The 17,286-nt window shown below is 53.8% G+C and overlaps 1 protein-coding gene across 1 annotated transcript in view; it reads left to right on the top strand.

The window, feature by feature from the left end:
* Positions 1–15,732, top strand: part of FAM124A (family with sequence similarity 124 member A) — an 81,070-nt gene extending 65,338 nt beyond the window's left edge. Inside the window, exon 4 of the mRNA XM_055335994.1 lies at positions 12,891–15,732. Within this exon, the coding sequence (XP_055191969.1) occupies positions 12,891–13,559 (669 nt within the window). The 3' untranslated portion in view covers positions 13,560–15,732. The remainder of the gene's footprint in view (positions 1–12,890) is intronic.
* The last annotated feature ends 1,554 nt before the right edge of the window (positions 15,733–17,286 follow it).

Raw genomic sequence — 17,286 nt, 5'->3', positions numbered from 1 at the left:
TCACACACTGGTGATCTCTCACTCAAGTATATTAATAACATCTTTTAAAAAATAAAACTAGAAAAAACACAAACATGTGGAAGCTAAACAACAACCAATGAATGGGTCAATAAAGAAATCAAAGAGGAAATTTAAAAATACATGAAAACACAATGGGCCAACATCTTTGGGATACAATGATGGCACTTCCAAGAGAAGAATTTACAGTGATACAGGCCTACCTCAAAAAATAAATTTCACAAACTATCTAACCTTAGTACTAAGGGAACTAGAAAAAGAACAAAACCCAAGGGTAGTAGAAAGAAGGAAACAATAATTAAAAAAAAAACAAAAACCAGAGCAGAAATAAATGAAAGAAGAACTGAAAAAAAATTGAAAAGATCAATGAAACCAAGAGCTGGTTCCTTAAAATGTAAATAAAATTGATAAGCCTTTAGCCAGACTCAAAGAAAAAAAAAGTGAGAGTTCCCAAATAAAATCAGAAACAAAACAGAAGTAAAAAAGCAACATCATAGAAATACAAAAGGTTATAAGAGACTGCCACAAAAAAATTATATGCCAAAAACTTGTACAACCCAGGAGAAATGGATAAATTCCTGGAAACATACTATCTTCCAAAACTGAATTAGGAAAAATAGAAAATCTGAATAGACCAATTAATAGTAACAAAAGTGAATTGGTAATGAAAAAACTCCCAACAAACAAAAGTCCAGTACCAGATGGATTCACAGGTGAATCTACCAAACACAAGTTTATACCTATTCTCAAGCTATTCCAAACAATAGAAGAGGAAGGAAAGCTTACAAATATGTTCTACAAGGTACCAAAACCAGACAAAGACCCTACAAAGAAGAAAACTACGGGCCAGTATCCCTGATAAGCACAGATGTAAAAATCCTCAATAAAAAACCAGCATGTTCCATTCAGTAATACATTAAAAGGATCGTTCACCTTAGTCGAGTAGGATTCATACCAGGATGTATGGGGAGTTTGATATTCACACATCAATCAATGTGATACACCATATTAACAAAACTAAGGATAAAAATCATATGATCATCTCAGTATATGCAAAAAAGGCATGTAACAAAAGTCAACATTTGTTGATGATAAAAACTCAACAAAGTGGGTTTAGAGGGAACATACCTCTATATGACCAACCTACAGCTGACATCTTACGCAATGTGAAAACCTGAGATCAAGAAAAAGTCAAGGATGTCCACTCTTGCCACTTCTACTCATCATGTAGCTAGAAGTCCTAGCCACAGCAAAAAGAAAAAAGAAGAAAGAAGGGCACATTGGTAAGGACAAAGTTAAACTTTCTCTATTGGCAGATGACATGATACTATACATAGAAAACCCTAAAGACTTCACAAAAAAAAAAACTATTAGAATAAACGAATTCAGTGCAGTTGTAAAATATAAAATGAATACACAGAAACTGGTTTTGTTTCCTACAACAAAGTAGCATAAAGAGAAACCAAGAAAACAATTCTATTGATAACTTTACACACCAAAAAAGAATAAATATCTAGAAATAAACTTATCCAAAGAGGTGAAAGGCCTACTCTGAAAACTATAGAACACTGATGAAAGAAGTTGAAGGTGACATGAACAAATGGGCATTCCATGCTGATGGATTGGAAGAATTTGTTAAAACGGCTGTCCTACCCAAAGCAATCTACACATTCAGTACAATCACTATCAAAATACTAATAGCACTTTTCCTCGAACCAGAAGAAATTATCCTAAATTTGTGTGCAGTCACAAAAGACCCTGAATAGCCAAATCAATCTTGAGAAAGAACAAAGCTGGAGCTATCATAATCCTTGATTTCAAGATACAGTGATAGTGATCAAAACAAGATGGCACTGGCAAACAGAAATGGACGCAGAGATCAATGGAATGGAACAGAGAGCCAGAAGTGGGGCCCATGCTTAAATGATCAGTTAATCTCAACAAGACAGGCAAGAATATACAATAGGGGAAAGACAGTCTCTTTAACCAATGGTGCTGGGAAGATCAGACAGCTACATGCAAAAAAATGAAACTAGACCACTTTCTTACACCATACACAAAAATAAACTCAGAATGGATCAAGAGCCTAGCAGCTGGGTGGCTCAACTGAGCACCTGACTCTTGATTTCAGCTCAGGTCATGATCTCAGGGTAGTGGGATTGAGCCCCAGGACAAGCTCTGCACTCAACAGGGAACCTACTTGAGGTTCTGTCTCCCTCTGTCTCTGCCCCTCCCCCTGCTTGTGCTCACGCTCTCTCCCCCTCTCTCCCACCCGAAAAAAATAAATCTTTTTTAAAAAAGAAACTAAATGTGAGACCTGAAACCATAAAACATCTAGAAGAAAATATAGGCGGTAACCTCTCGAACATAGGCCTTAGCAACATTTTTCTAGATATGTCTCCTAAAGCAAGGGAAACAAAAGCAAAAATAAACTATTGGGACTACACCAAAATTAGAAGCTTTTGCACAGTGAAGGAAACTATCAACAAAATGAAAAGGCAACCCACTGAATGAGAGAAAATATTTGCAAATGATATATCTGATAAGGAGATAATATGCAAAATATATAAAAAACGTATACAACTCAACACCAAAAGAATATCTAATTTTAAAATGGGCAGAGGACCTGAATAGACATTTCTCCAAAGAAAACATAAAGATGGCCAACAGACATGAAAAGATGGCTCAACATCACTCCGCATCAGGGAAATGCAAATCAAAACCACAATGAGATAGATATCAGCACCTATCAGAATAGCTAGTATTAAAAAGATAAATAAATATTGGTAAGAATATACTGAAAAAGGAATTTTTTAAAAGATTTTATTTATTTATTCATGAGAGATACAGAGAGAGAGAGAGACAGGCAGAGGGAGAAGCAGGCTCCATGGGGAGAGCCCAATGTGGGACTTGAACCCGGGCCTCCAGGATCATGCCCTGGGCCAAACGTGGCACTAAACCACTGAGCCACCCAGGGACCCCAGAAAAAGGAATTCTTGTTAACTGTTGTTGGTATAGACACTGTGGAAAATGGGGGAAGTTGTAAAATATAAAATCCACTAATTCCACTATTAGGTCTTTAGCCACAGAAAACAAAAACACTAATTCAAAAAGACATATGTAGCCCTCTATTTAGTGTAGCATGAGCCGAGATACGAAAACAATGCAAGTATCCACTGAGAGAAGAACGGATAAAGGTGTGTGTGTGTGTGTGTCTACACACATACATACATACACACGATGGAATATCGACCATAAGAAAGAATAAGATATTGCCATCGTGTGTATGTATGTATGTGTGTAGACACACAAACACACACATCCAAATACGGATGGACCTAGAGGGTAATGTGCTAAGTGGAATAAAAAGAAGAAAAAGCAGAAACAAACACATTAATATAGAGAATAAATTGATGGTTGCCAGAGGGACAGGCAGTGGGAGGTACAGGCTTCCTGTTATGGCATGAGTGAGTCATGTGGATTAAAGGTGCAGAATAGGGAATATCGTCGGTGCTGCAGTAGTGTTGTACGGTGACAGGTGGAGCTACATTTGTGGTGAGCACACCATAACATATAGACTCGCTGAAGCACTGCGTTGTACACCTATAACTAATATAACATTGTCAATGCTACTTAAATTAAAAAAAAAAATGGTAGGAGAGACTGAGACACAGTCTCACAACAAATCTCAGCCCAGGCAAAGTAACCCACCATCAAGGAGGCTGTCTCGAGTTGGAACCTGTCCCTGGGGAGTAAAGAGTTTGAACTCTTCTTGTGGTACAGCAACTCTTTAAGGCCTGTACCTGAGAGATAAGTCCCCAAAACATCTAGCTTTGAAAACCCATCGGGCTCATGTCCAAGAGCCCCACAGGCTATAGGGACTTGAGAAGTAGTTCTCACGGGGCTGTTCAGAATTACCCACCCCCAGGACCCAGCACAGAGACAGCCAACTAAAATGCATCAACTCTTTCTGTGAACAAAACCTGTTTGCATATCTTAAAGCTTCACTTGAGGGACAGGCATCTAATTTAACACACATCCAAGGTCCTACTGAAATACTTTACAAAACAGCTGCAGGTGGGTGCTATTTTTGTGCTCTTCCTCTGCCTCATTCCAGGTCACCAGTTTCTCCCAGAAAGGAGCTTATGCACTAGTCTTGTGCCCTGATTTTTGCAGCTGCCACTCAGGAGAGGCTGCTTGGCTCTGGTGGCCTGCGGGCCTTGACTTTTATAGGCTCCATGGGACTATAATAAACTGAAAAGGAGTTCTTAACCAGCTGTACCACAGGGCACAGCAAAGAGGCATCAGACTGAAATACTCTGTAAAAGCAGCTTATTAGCTTATCTATATAGCTGTGGCCTGTGGGGCATGCTTTTATTTGCACACTGACGACCGTCCTCTTCAGAGACTGGGAAGGCTGGTGGGCACCATCTTCACACTTTTCCTCTTCCTAGCCCCATGTTTCCAGTGTCTCCAAGAAAGGAGCTGCTTATATACTTCTTTGGTGGCCCAGCTTTTGTGGCTGCCACCCTGAGAAAACATTCCTTGGTAGCTTGGCCCTGGTGTCCAGCGAGGCTTGTGTTCACAGATTCAGTGGGAAGGTAGCAAACAAAGAAATGACTCTTCATTGGCCGTCAGCCCAGGGCTCAGTGCAGAGGGGCAGACAATAACGCCTGTCTCCCAGGCTTCCCCTGAAAGAGGTACATTTGACACTTTAAATTCTGTTGCCTTAGGTTCTTGTTTTCAATCAGCTTGAATCTAGTTGCTGACTGAGATCTCCCTTTGGGGCACTCACCGGTCCTAGTGCACCCTCAATTATTGGGAGCCACTAGGAACAAAATAGGAGGCTTGGACAAACACAAAGTTTTGAGATACCATGAAGAGCTAGAGCAAGGTTGAATAATAGTTTCATCTCCTTCATGATCTCACTCCTTCAGGTTGGGAAATGTGGCTGTTTTCTGTGGTTGCATAGCAACCAACACAGAGAGTCAAAGAAAATGCAGAAACAAAGGAACTTGTTCCAAATGAAAGAACAGGATAAAATCTCAGAAGAAGAAAAAAACCTTAATGAAACAGAGGCAAGTGCTTTACCTGACAAAAATACTAAGTTCAGGGGAAAATGAGACAAAGTGAGAACTTCAACAAAAACAAAATATGAGTACCACATGGGAAGTCATAGACCTGAAGAAACAATAACTGAACTGAAAAATGCACTGGAGGGGCTCGACAACAGACTAGATGAAGCAGAAGAAAGGATCAGCAAACTCCTAACAAGGCACCAGAATGCCTCCAATTAGACCAGCAAAGAGAAGAAAGAACAAGAGTGAACTTCAGGAACTTATGGGACACCACCAAACAGACTAACATCCACATGTAGGGGTCCCCAGATGGAGAAGAGAAAGGAGTAGAAAACTTATTTGACAAAATAATGAATGAAAACACTTTTAACCTGCGGAAGGAAACAGACATCCAGAACTAAGAACTCCAGAGAGTTTCAAAAGGATGATACACCATGATCAAGTGGTCTCTCTTCCAGGGGTGCAAGGATGGTTCAACATCTGCATGTGAGTGTCCTACACTGCATTATCAAAGGAAGGAGAAAAACTGTACAACCCCATCAATAGATGCAGAAGAGGCATTTGACAAAATTCAACACAATAAAAATCTGGATAGGTTGGGTATAGAAGAAACACACCTCAAAATAATAAATAAATAATATAACAAGTCCACAGCTAACATCATACATAGTGGTGAGAAGCAGAAAACTTTTCCTCTAAGGCTGGAAACAAGACAAAGATTCCCACCCTTACCACTTCTTTTCAATATAATATTGCAAATCTTGGAGCAATTAGGCAAGAAAAAGAAATAAAAGGCACCCAAAGTGGAAAGGAGTAAAACTGTCACTATTTGCAGATGACATGATACTATACACAGAAAACCCTTAAGCAAAAAAAAAAAAAGAAAGAAAGAAAAAGAAAACCCTTAAGCCTATGCTAAAACAAATATTAAAACTAATAACAGGGTAGGCCCAGTGGCTCGGCCGTTTAGCGCTGCCTTCAGCCCAGGGCCTGATCCTGGAGACCCGGGATCGAGTCCCACATCGGGCTCCTTGTGTGGAGCCTGCTTCTCCCTCTGCCTGTGTCTCTGCCTCTCTCTCTCTCTCTCTCCTTCTCTCTCTGTGTGTGTTTCTCATTAATAAGCAAATAAAATCTTTAAAAAACTAATAAATGAATTCAGTAATGTTGCAATATCAATTTCAACATATCAATATATCAACATATATTGCAATATCAATATATAAAAATGTGTTTCATTTCTATACACTTACAACAAACCATAAGAGAAATTAAGAAAACACCTTTATAATTTCATCAAAAAAATAAAATACCTGAGAACGAATTTAACCAGGATGCAAGGCCTGTACACTGAAACCTATAAGACACTGATGAAGGAAATTCAAGAAGATACAAATAACAAAAAGGTATCCCATGCTCATGGATTGGAAGGATCAATATCATAAAAATGTCCATAAAATCTAAAGCAATCTGTGTATTCAATGCAATTCTTATCAAAATCTCAATGGTATTGTTTATAGACCTAGAACAAATAATCCTAAAACTGGTATGGAACCACAGAAGATCCCAAATAGCCCAAGCCGTCTTCATTAAGAAACAACAATGCTGGAGGCATCACACTTCCTGATTTCAAACTACATTACAAAGCTCTAGCAATAAAAACGATGCTGGCATAAAAGCAGGCACACAGACCCACAGAACAGAATAGAGAGCCCAGAAATAAACTCACACATACGTGGTTGGTTCATTTATAGCAGTGGAGCCAAGAATTTACAACGTGGAAAGGACAAGTTTCCTCCGTAAGTGGTGCTGGGAAAACTGGGCCACTGTTTGATACCGTACACAGAAATGGACTCCAAGCAGATTAAACTCTTGAACATAAGAACTGAAATGATAAAAAAAAAAAAAAACCCTAGAAGTAAACAGGTAAACTGCTTGACATCAGCTTTGGTGATATTTTTTCTTCCTTTTTCAATTTGACACCAGGAAAGGCAACAAAAGCAAAAATAGGGAGTCTTCATCAAACTAGAAAGCTGCTGCACCGCCGAGGAAACCATCAACAAAATGCAAAGGAAGCCTACTGAGTGGGAGGAAATACTTGCAGATATTTATATCTGATAAGGAGCTAATATCCAAATATATAAAGAATTCGTATAACTCAGGGACATAACGCCTGATTCTAAAAATGGGCAGAGTATCTGAATAGAGACTTTTTTTTTCTACAGAAGACATTCAGATGGCCAGCAAGTACATAAGATTGTGCCCACCGTCACTAATCATCCGTGAAATGCAAATCTCAACCCCAGATGTTAAACCCCCTCATGCTCCTCAGAGTGGCCAGTATCAAACAGACAAATACCGTGTTGTCCAAGACACAGCGTCAAGGCCGATGGTGGGAATGGAAATTACTGCAGCCCCTGTGGAAGATACTCTGGAGGTTCCTCAGAACCCAGAAATGGAATTCCCATATGATCCAGCAGTTCCGTTTCTGAGTGTTCATCCAAAGAGAATGAAAACACTAACACCAAAAGAGTCTTGCTCACACACACACCCCCGTGGGCACCGCAGCATTATTTACAACAGCCGAGACAGAGAAGCCAACTGTGTGCCCATCAGTGGGCAAATGTCTAAAGAAAAATATATTTTTTTTCAGCCATGGAAGAAAGAAGAAAATCCCACCATTTGCAACAACACGATAGACCTCAAAGGCAGTATGCTAAGCACAAGTCAGAGAAACACAGGTACCACACGATCGAACTTACTATATGTGGATTTGAAAACAAAACAAAACAAAACAAGCTCACAGATATGGAGAACAGACTGGTGGCTGCTGCCAGAATTGGGGGCTGGGGAGTGAAGCTGTTCAAAAGGTGTACTTTCGACGATAAAATAAATAAGCCCCCGGGACGTGGCACGGCTTGACGACTGCTGTTAACAGGACTGGCTTATCGACCGAAAACTGCCAGGAGAGCAGATTGATAGTTTTTGTTACAAGAAAAGATTCTTAGCTCTCAGTGCTGATAGATTAACTAAGCTCATTACGGTGATCACGACATATATGAACATAGAATAATTACGTCATATGAATAGTGTGTATATCAACTGTATTTCAATAAGATTTATTTTAGTAAAATAATGTTTAGGGGCACCTGGGTGGCTCATTCAGTTAAACGTTTCCCTTTGGCTCAGGTCAGGATCTCGGGGTCCTGGGATCAAGCCCCAGTTGGTCGGCTCCCTGCTCAGCGGGGAGTCCGCTTCCCCCTCTCCATCCATCTGCTCTTCCCACCTCCCCTATGCAGCCCCGCTCTTGCTTGCTCGTGCTCTCTAATAAGTAAAATCATTAAAAATAATAATTTTTAAATGATCTTAAGTTTTAAAAATAATTTCAAAGACAACACAGGCTATATGAAAACTTCCCAGAGGACAGTGAAAGGAGAAGATGTATTTATCTTTAGAACAAAAATCTGATTTCTCATGTGAACCCATTGCCCAATTTCCTTGAGTTACCCCAATTTCTTCATTAGTTTGTGGGGTAAAAGTTCTACTGCTGTGTCGTTACTTGGTAGACAGCGCCACGCTGGCTGTGCGTGTGCCAGGGACAAGAGGGAGTGACCTTTCTGCGAACGAGGAGGTGAGGGTGAGAGAGAACCCCAGCGTCACCGTGCCCCGGAGGGTCAGGGCAGTGCGGCCTTCCCTGGGGATTGCGCCCACCTGCGGAAACAAGCCGACTGCCACCGGTTGGCCAGCAAGCAGGCTGCAGCTCCGACCCCCTTCCCTGAGCGCAAGCTGCCTGTGCTCCAGGGTGCGTGAGACGCTTCGGGGCCATTGCTGCATTTTAGTTGTTTGGTGATTCCAGAGACCTAAGCTCATCTCCCTGGTAGTTGCCTTAAGCAGAGTCATTGCTCTAATGCTGTTCTGCTCCAAAAATAGCAAAGGGGGCAGGGGACCGGCTTCCGTCCCCGTGAGTCCCGACCCTGTGTTGCCTCAAAGACAAAGGAAGGTGACCCCATGGTGCATCGCCTAGGTCGCCTGCTGTCACCTGAGGCAGCCCCGAAGCCGCCAGGGCGAGAGGGGCTTCCCGGGAAAGGCGGGGCACAGGAGGTGCTGGACTCAGAGGGTCACCCTCAGGGAAGCGTTAACCGAACCCCTGGTGAGTGGCTCTCAGCTGTAGTGATGCTGGTCCCCGTGGGACAAGCAGGGACCTGCCAGGAGCAGGGCTGGGGAGCAGGGCCTGGGGGGGAGCAGGGCCCAGGGGAGAACAGGGCCCAGGGGGAGTGGGACCCGGGGGAGCAGGGCCTGGGTGGGGAGCAGGACCTGGGGGGAGCAGGGCCTGGGGTGGAGGAGGGCCCAGGGGGAGCAGGGCCCTGGGGAGCAAGACCTGGGGGAGCAGGGCCTTGGCGGGGGAGCAGGGCCCAGGGGGAGCAGGGCCCTGGGGAGCAGGGGGGGAGCAGGGCGCGCCCCTTGCGCCCCTGGGGCCGAGGCTCCGCTGCCCAGGGGGCCTCCCCCATCGGTGCCCGCTCCCCGGCCCGAGGGCACACAGCTTCCTGTCCCAGGCAGGCCCCAAATGAGGCCCCCCAGTCGCCCCGAGAAGCCCCGAGGCAGAAGGAGGGAAGGTCGCTGGGGCCCCCGGGGCCCCCAACGGACAGGGCGGCTAAAACACTGCCTCTCGGGGCACCTGGGGGGCGGGGAGGCTGCCTGCGGCCCAGGCCGTGACCCGGTCCTGGGTGGGCCCTGGGTCGGGCCCTGCTCTCCCTCTCCCGCTGCTGCTCCCCTGCTGCTGCTCCCCTGCTCATGCGCCTTCTCAAATAAAATATTTTAACAAATAAATAAACAGCCCCCGCCCCCCAGCATCCTGGTAACCAAGGACTTCTGCCCTCAGCCTCAGGACATCTCATGTGTAGCCAAGCTCAATGCCCGAGCAAACCAGTTTGCGCAGCAGCCCCCCCCCCGCCCCCCAAGCAGCGACGCCTCTCGGGCACTGGTGCGCCCCTTCCCCCAGGTAGGGCCCTCACCTGGCGCCCGGGCGCGTGCTGGGGAGCAGGGTGCGGAGCGCGGGGCGCAGGCCCGGGGAGGCGGGGAAGCCTCCATCTCTGCCGCAGCTCCCGCTGAGGCCCCCAGCAGCCGCAGCCCTGCAGTGGCCGCCCCGTCAGGTCTCCAGGTGCCTCACCTGTGGGCGCCCGGGGCGCCCCCCGCCTGCTCCTGCAGAGCCCCTGGTCGGGGAGCACCTCTTCCAAGATTTTGCTCAAGCACCACCGGCCCAGGCCCCAGGCCGTCACCTCTGCAGACCCCGCCTCCCCCTCCGGGTGGGCGCCCTCCCCTGGCCCACCCTGCGGCCCAGACCGCCCCTCATCACCGCTCCCTTTATTGCACCTGGACGCCGGGGACCATCAGGCCTCCCTCAGAGCCCCCGGGCCTGGCCCCCCGCCGTTCTGCACACCGCGGAGCACACAGAAGAGGAAGATAGAGTATCCGCGTGGGGCACAGGCTGCTGGCGACGCGGGTCTCCGAGCGCCTTTGATGAACCCACTGAGAACTCAAACCCGCGTGGGGAAGCTCTGCCTCCCGTCAGTGCTGCTTGAAAGATGAGTCGGTGGGTCTGTGGGATCGAGACCTACCTGCAGTCGGGGGGGACCTTAGGAATCGACGAAGGGAAGGGTCATATGTAAAAAATGACGCATAATTGAGACTCTGAGGACCAGCAGGTGGATTCCCGACCCAGTGGGTCCAGGTCCCCACCCAGGACGGCGTGAGGCTCCACTCCCAGTGTGGCCTTCCTCGCTGGCTCCAGTGCCTACACTCTGATCCACCAGGTGGCCCCCCAGCAGGTTCCTCCCTCACCTGCCCACCCCCCACCCCAGCAGGTTCCTCTCTCACCTGCCCACCCCCCACCCAACAGGTTCCTCCCTCACCTGCCCACCCCCACCCCAGCACATCACGTTCCTCCCTCACCTGCCCACCCCCCACCCCAACAGGTTCCTCCCTCACCTGCCCACCCCCCACCCCAGCAGGTTCCTCCCTCACCTGCCCACCCCCCACCCCAGCAGGTTCCTCTCTCACCTGCCCACCCCCCACCCCAGCAGGTTCCTCCCTCACCTGCCCACCCCCCCAACAGGTTCCTCCCTCACCTGCCCACCCCCCACCCCAGCAGGTTCCTCCCTCACCTGCCCACCCCCCACCCCAGCACGTTCCTCGCTCACCTGCCAGCAGTCAGCCTCTGCGTGGTCAGCCTCCGTCCAGCACCGCGTCCCCCCGCCCATGCTGTCCACGCGGAGGACAGTCGCCCGTCTCCAAGGCTCACCTGTGGGGCCACCTGTGCTCCCACTGGGCAGGCCTGGTCTCTGTCGTCACCGTCTCTTGCCTAAGCGACTTCTGTCTCCCGTCCTTCCAGCGAAACAGGACTTTCACGTGGTCACAGACGGGGTCTCGTTGCCGCTTCCCCTCCCTCACCTGTAACACGTCTGTTACGCTCACCCCGAGTCCGGGGTGGCTGTGGGAAAACCCGGTTCCCCGTCAACAGGGAAGCAAGGGTGTGTGCTGTGCAGGAAGGCCCAGGGGGTCACGGCCGCTGGGGGCCAGGAAGCACCCCCGCTGCGAACCCTCACTCAGCCCTTATTTCAAGGATCCAGAAGCTGGATGATCCTGTACTAGGGCCAGGCTCACTGTCCCCAAACCCATTATTTTGTTTAAAGATTTTATTTATTTGAGAGAGAGAGAGAGAGAGAGAGAGAGATGCATGAGCGGGGGAGGGGGAGAAGCAGATGCCCCGCTGAGCTGGGAGCCCGACGCGGGGCTCGATCCCAGGACCCCGGGGTCATGACCTGAGCCGCCCAGGTGCCCCCCAAATCCCTTAGTTGACGGAAACTGTGTCGTAGGGTTGGTCTGTGGGCTGAGCTCTGAGCTGGAGCAGAGGGAGGCTGAGAGCAGCAGAGCACCGACGGCAGCCCCCCCAGTCCCACAGACGGACACAGGCTCCCACTGTGCCGCGGGGGCGGGTAGCGGGCCGAGGGGGCCCTGGGGGGACGGTGCCAGGCCCCTGCTGCCCAGGCCCTGAAGGGAGAGCGTCCCAGGACTCGCTGGGTCCACCAGCACCTCCTGGGAGCCCCGCGCTCCTCAGATACGCTGCCGAGCCATGGGCGCCCACCCCTGGGCAGGCCCTGGCCGCCACCCACCCGTGCTGACCTGGACTGTGCCACCCCACCCTGGTCACCCCGTCCTCCGTGGGTCACATTCCGACGGTGGTGCTTTGGCTGGAGACAAGCCCGTCCTTCCAGGGGTCGTACTGCACTTAGCGGTGACCCCCCTGTCCCTCCCCCGGGAAGTTTCAGGGAGCTCCCCGAGCTGAGGGGCCTGGTGCACCTGGCCCCCACTGGCCCCCACTGGCCCCCACTGGCCCTCACTCACCCCTACTGGCTCCCACTGGCCCCCACTGGCCCTCACTCACCCCTACTGGCTCCCACTGGCCCCCACTGGCTCCCACTGGCCCCACTCACCCCTACTCACCCCTACTGGCCCCCACTGGCCCCCACTGGCCCCCACTGGCCCCCACTCACCCCTACTGGCTCCCACTGGCCCCCACTCGCCCCCACTCGCCCCCACTCACCCCTACTGGCTCCCACTGGCTCCCACTGGTTCCCACTCGCTCCCAGTCACCTCCACTCGCCTCCACCCACTGTGCTCCCTGCACCCTGGCTGTGGGGTTGGGGGACTGCAGTGGCTGCAGCCACACCCGGGGGGGGCTCCGGGGGACCCATGACCGTGCTCCGCTCCAGCTAACCACTGTACCTTCCTCCCCCACAGGCGCAGAGGGCACTCAAGACCCCCAGGCCCGCCCGGAGCCCCCACCTGTCGGAGCAGGAGCCTCCTCCCCTGCCCTCCCCGAGCGGGAGTGTGTCCGGCCGCCACCAGCAGCCCCCCGCCGTCAGCCCCCAGCCCGCGCCCAGCCCCCCGGCCCGGCCCCCCGGGCACCTGCCGGAGTTGGTGGGTCCCGCCTGCAGCACCACCAGCCTCCCCTGGTCGTTCCAGAGAAGCAAGTCCCTGTTTTGTCTGCCCACGGGGGACCCACCGCCGGGCTCCTCCGCGCTGCCCCAGTGGTTTTCCAGCAGCGGCGCCCCTGGGCACAGGGCATCGGGGCGCGGGCACAGCCAGCTAGTCTCCGTAGACGACCTGGAGGGGGCCCAGGAGACGGACGTGGACACGGGCCTCCGGCTGTCCTCCTCTGACCTGTCGGTGGTCTCGGCCTACTCGGCGCCCAGCAGCTTCGGCCGTGCCCAGGCCGCCCTGGGCCCCGGGGGGGTGCACAGCCACGGGCCGCAGCCCAAGGGGGTCCGAGAGGGGCCCCTGCCCACGGGGGGCGGGGGGGCGACCTGGGTCCCCCTCCTGGCTGTGTCGCCCGGGCCCCCCCCGGAGCTGCCAGCCCCTGCGCCCCCGGGGCCTGCGGGCCGCGACGCCGAGGAGTTCTACATCTGACGGCCCTCGCCTGGCTCCGGGCACGGGCCCTGGTGCTGCGGCCCGGGGGGGCCCCGTGCTCCTGGCCCCCCTCCGCCCGGACCGCACATCCCTGGGCACCTGAGCGCCGCCTCTTACCTGACAGGTGGCGGGCGGGCAAGACGCCGGCGTGTCTGTGCACCTGGATTCTCCAGCTCCAGCCCGGAGACGCGTCCTTTGCCTCCTGCGCTCCCCCGGACATCGGGCTTCGTGCACTTAGTGCGGTTTAAATGCTTCGTGTAATTACTTGAGATGAAAAGCAAACCTAGTCAGCCGGAGCCGACTTGGCGATTTTTCACGTCAAAAAATGGAAGGAAAAGCAATTAAAGCCAAACGGTGGAGTGTGGGGAAGCAACCAAGTGGCCTGTGCGAGAGACGGGCGCGCGGCCACGTGGACGGCCGGCTCCCCGGAGCCCACGCAGGTGCCCGCGGATCCGGGTGGCGCCCCCAGCGAAACCCACACCGCCCGCCTGCTGGAAGAGTGACCGCGGCAGACCGCGGCGGCGCCCGGCCCCGTGCACACCCCGAGACGTGGACTTAGGCAAAGGAACCCCTGTACCCTGGGAGGGGTGATCGTGAGCACAGACTCCCGGTGGGACCGAGGCAGGGCCTGAGAGCCAGAGGCCAGGTCTGCGTCCACCTGTCAACCACCGCGTGGCCCGAAGTCGCCAGGTCTGCGGAGACGCCCGCTCCCTGCAGGTACTTGGATCCGGGAAGAACCGCGCTCGCAGGTAGAGCATCAGGTGACCAGTCACGGCGGAGCGTCCTCCGACTGCTCCACGTCCAAAACCAGCATCCAAGGGCTGCGCGTGTTTCTGTATAAACGGCAGGAGCCGCATTTTATACCACGTTCTCCGCAAACGCGCATTGTCACCCCCCCGCCCCCGGACCTTTTCACTTTCAAATGATTTTTATGATTTTTAAGTGACATTTCGGTGGCGCAGGTTAATAAACACCCCCGTCTTCTGCAGACGGGGAAGCTGGGTAGGAATCGCCATCCCGGACGCACGGTCTCCTCGCCAGCCTCCCCGAGGGCGCGGACGCCTTAATTGAAGCCGGAGCGCTAGCCCGGCCTCAGCCCCCGCCGCCGTCGTCTGCCTCTGTGGAAGCACGAGGGTATTCAGGCATCGGCTCCCTCCCGCTCACGTTTACAGTCCCCAGCTCTAGTGCCAAGTTGGCACGGGGTCGGGCGGGGGGTGCAGGCCGAGCTGGGCCTGGTCGCCGCTTCCTTTGGAAGCAGGAGCATGGACGTGTCTGCCTTGCTGCTCTCCTGGTCGGGGCTCCTTGCTCCACGACTCGTGGCCCGGCTCCCACGTCCCTGAAAGCGCCCCCACGTCTGGGCACAGCCTCAGGACCCCTCTGCCCCCCGCCCTCCGTTAGGCCCCTGCCGTCCCCGTGCAGGGGACCTTGGGTCCCATCCCCAACATCCTGGATATTCCTGGCCTCCAAATTACCATCTTCTCCATGTTACATAAATAAACACGCAAGCCTCTTCGAATCCCCAGCCGGGGCGAGCAACCTGTTTCTAGAAAGGGCTACATGGCAGAGGCGGGGCTTGCCAGCCGTTTGGTGCGCGGCCGCGGGCCGTCCTGTCGGGCAGCATCCCCGCGAGCGAGCACCGGGCTGGGGCACCGAGGGGCGTCCCTCCGCGTCGCCGGTTCCCAGGCAGCCACCGCTGCCCTCCTCCTGGTCGGAGACGTGCCTCCCGACAGCTGGGCGGGGGGGAGCAGCATGTGGACTCAGGGACGGAAATACCAGGCCAGGGCGTCGACACACGGACGTCCTCCCACGAGCACGAGTCAGTGCGGCATGAGCGGGCAGGCCGGCTGCCACGGGGGCTCCTCTGGCTCCTCTGGCCGGCGTGCCCGTGTCTGCCACACGTGTGTGCACGCCCGGGTGGCTCCAAGGCTCCCTGGCACCCCCCCCCCGGTAGCCCCCCGGAGCCCAGTGACCCGGGGGAGGCGGGCAGCGGAGCAGGACGTGCAAGATGCCCCGGGTGCCAGGCCCGAAGCGGGGATCCCAGCTCGGTCCCCAGCCAGGCAACCCCCACCCCCCGCCACCCAGGTGGTGCTCAGAGGCGGCTGCACACTCTGCAGAGACGGCCACAGAGACGCATCGACAAGGGCCTGGCCCCCCGTCTGGCTGCGCCGACGTCTCCCCCGCAGCCTGACGGGAGAGGCCGACCCGCGCTCAATAAACTTGTCCCACCTGAAAACACGAGGTTGTCTCCGATTCTTTCTCTCCCGGACGAGGCTCTGCGGTTCAGGGCACCTGCGTCTTAGCCCGAGTGTTTTGTCATTTCATGGTGACCTCGTTCTCCGCCCCCCAGCATTGCCCGGGGTGGGGGGTGCTGCTGCGTGTCCCCGTCTAGTTCACAGCCCGCCCCTCGTCTCTTTTCCGGAACGGCTCCCCAGATTACGGCTCAGTGACGCACCCCCCGGCGTCACTGCACAGACCAGGTGGTCCTTAGGCCGCTCCTGACTGACGTGCCGAGCCCTAGGGAAACGTCTGGGTCCCCCGTGGCGCTGACAGGTGAGCGACCAGATACTCGGTGACGGGAGAGGACGTGGTGGGACAGACCGAGTTACAGCACTGGTGTTCCTGGCGCCCTGTGACCCTCGGACAGGGGAGCGTCACACGAAAGCTAGTGGGATTGCACAGTCTAGGCCACTCCAGCTGAGGCCAAGGGCTTTCTGCACCCGGCCCGGCGCCAGGGAAGCAGCCTCGCCTCTGCCATTTACTATCCCGCGTCCGGTTATCCCAGTGCCACCAGGGCTCGAGGCCGCGGAACTCCAAGGGCTTAAGACCTTGAGGCAGGAGAGTCCGCGGGAGGGGCGCCGCGGGGCGGGCCGGTGGCACCCGAGGGAGGGCCCGCTCGGGGGGAGCAGACCTGCTGACCGGCCTGGTCTTCCCCGGAACTCAGCGCCCGAGGTGAATCCTCAGTGGGAACCAGGCTCCTCTTAGCACGGATTTCCAGTCGCTGTCTCACGAGGGGATTTCCACCAGCGGTTTGCTCTCCAGCAGAGCTGGAGGTGTAGACGCGGCCCCGGCCCCGGAGGACCCCCTGACCCCCTGCCTCCCGGCCGCGCTGCGCTGCGGAGAGAGGGGAACTGGGCCCCGAGTGCCAAGTCCAAGGGCCGCCTCTCTCCAGTCTCAGAGGCCAAACCTGTAGTCGGTGGGGGGTGAGGCGGGGGCAGGGGGTGAGTGGGTGAGCAGGGGGGTGAGGGGGGGTGAGGCGGGGGACGGGGTGAGGTGGGGGGCAGGGGGTGATGGGGGGCGAGGGGTGAGGCGGGGTGGGCCCAAGGTGCCAGTGTGGGCCCAGGCTCAGCACCCCCAGCTGTTGGCCCCCTGGGAGCCCCTGGCCTAGGGGGTGCAGAGCGCCCCCAAATGCCCAGGAGGCCCGAGTCCCCGCCAGCCAGCGTGCCGGCAGCGAGCCAGTGCCCACCCCCCCCACCCCCCACCCCACCTCCCACCCCCGTACCCCCCCACCCTGCCCCTGCCCCGACCCCTGCCCCTCTGGCTCGCTGGGCCAGGCCACAAGCCCCACGGAGCGTGAACGGCGAGGCCCTCCCCCATTCACCCACCGTGTAATCCTCCCAGACTCTCCCATCCCGTTTGAGGGAGGGTCCCCCTCAATTACAATTAGTGTAAAGGGATTTCCCTGTGGCTCATGGCTTTAAATCACAATTAGTTGGATCAGGGCAGCCCG

Source organism: Nyctereutes procyonoides, unplaced genomic scaffold (genome assembly GCF_905146905.1).
Source record: "Nyctereutes procyonoides isolate TBG_1078 unplaced genomic scaffold, NYPRO_anot_genome, whole genome shotgun sequence".
NCBI lineage: Eukaryota > Metazoa > Chordata > Mammalia > Carnivora > Canidae > Nyctereutes > Nyctereutes procyonoides.
This window is presented reverse-complemented; position numbering and strand designations above follow the sequence as displayed.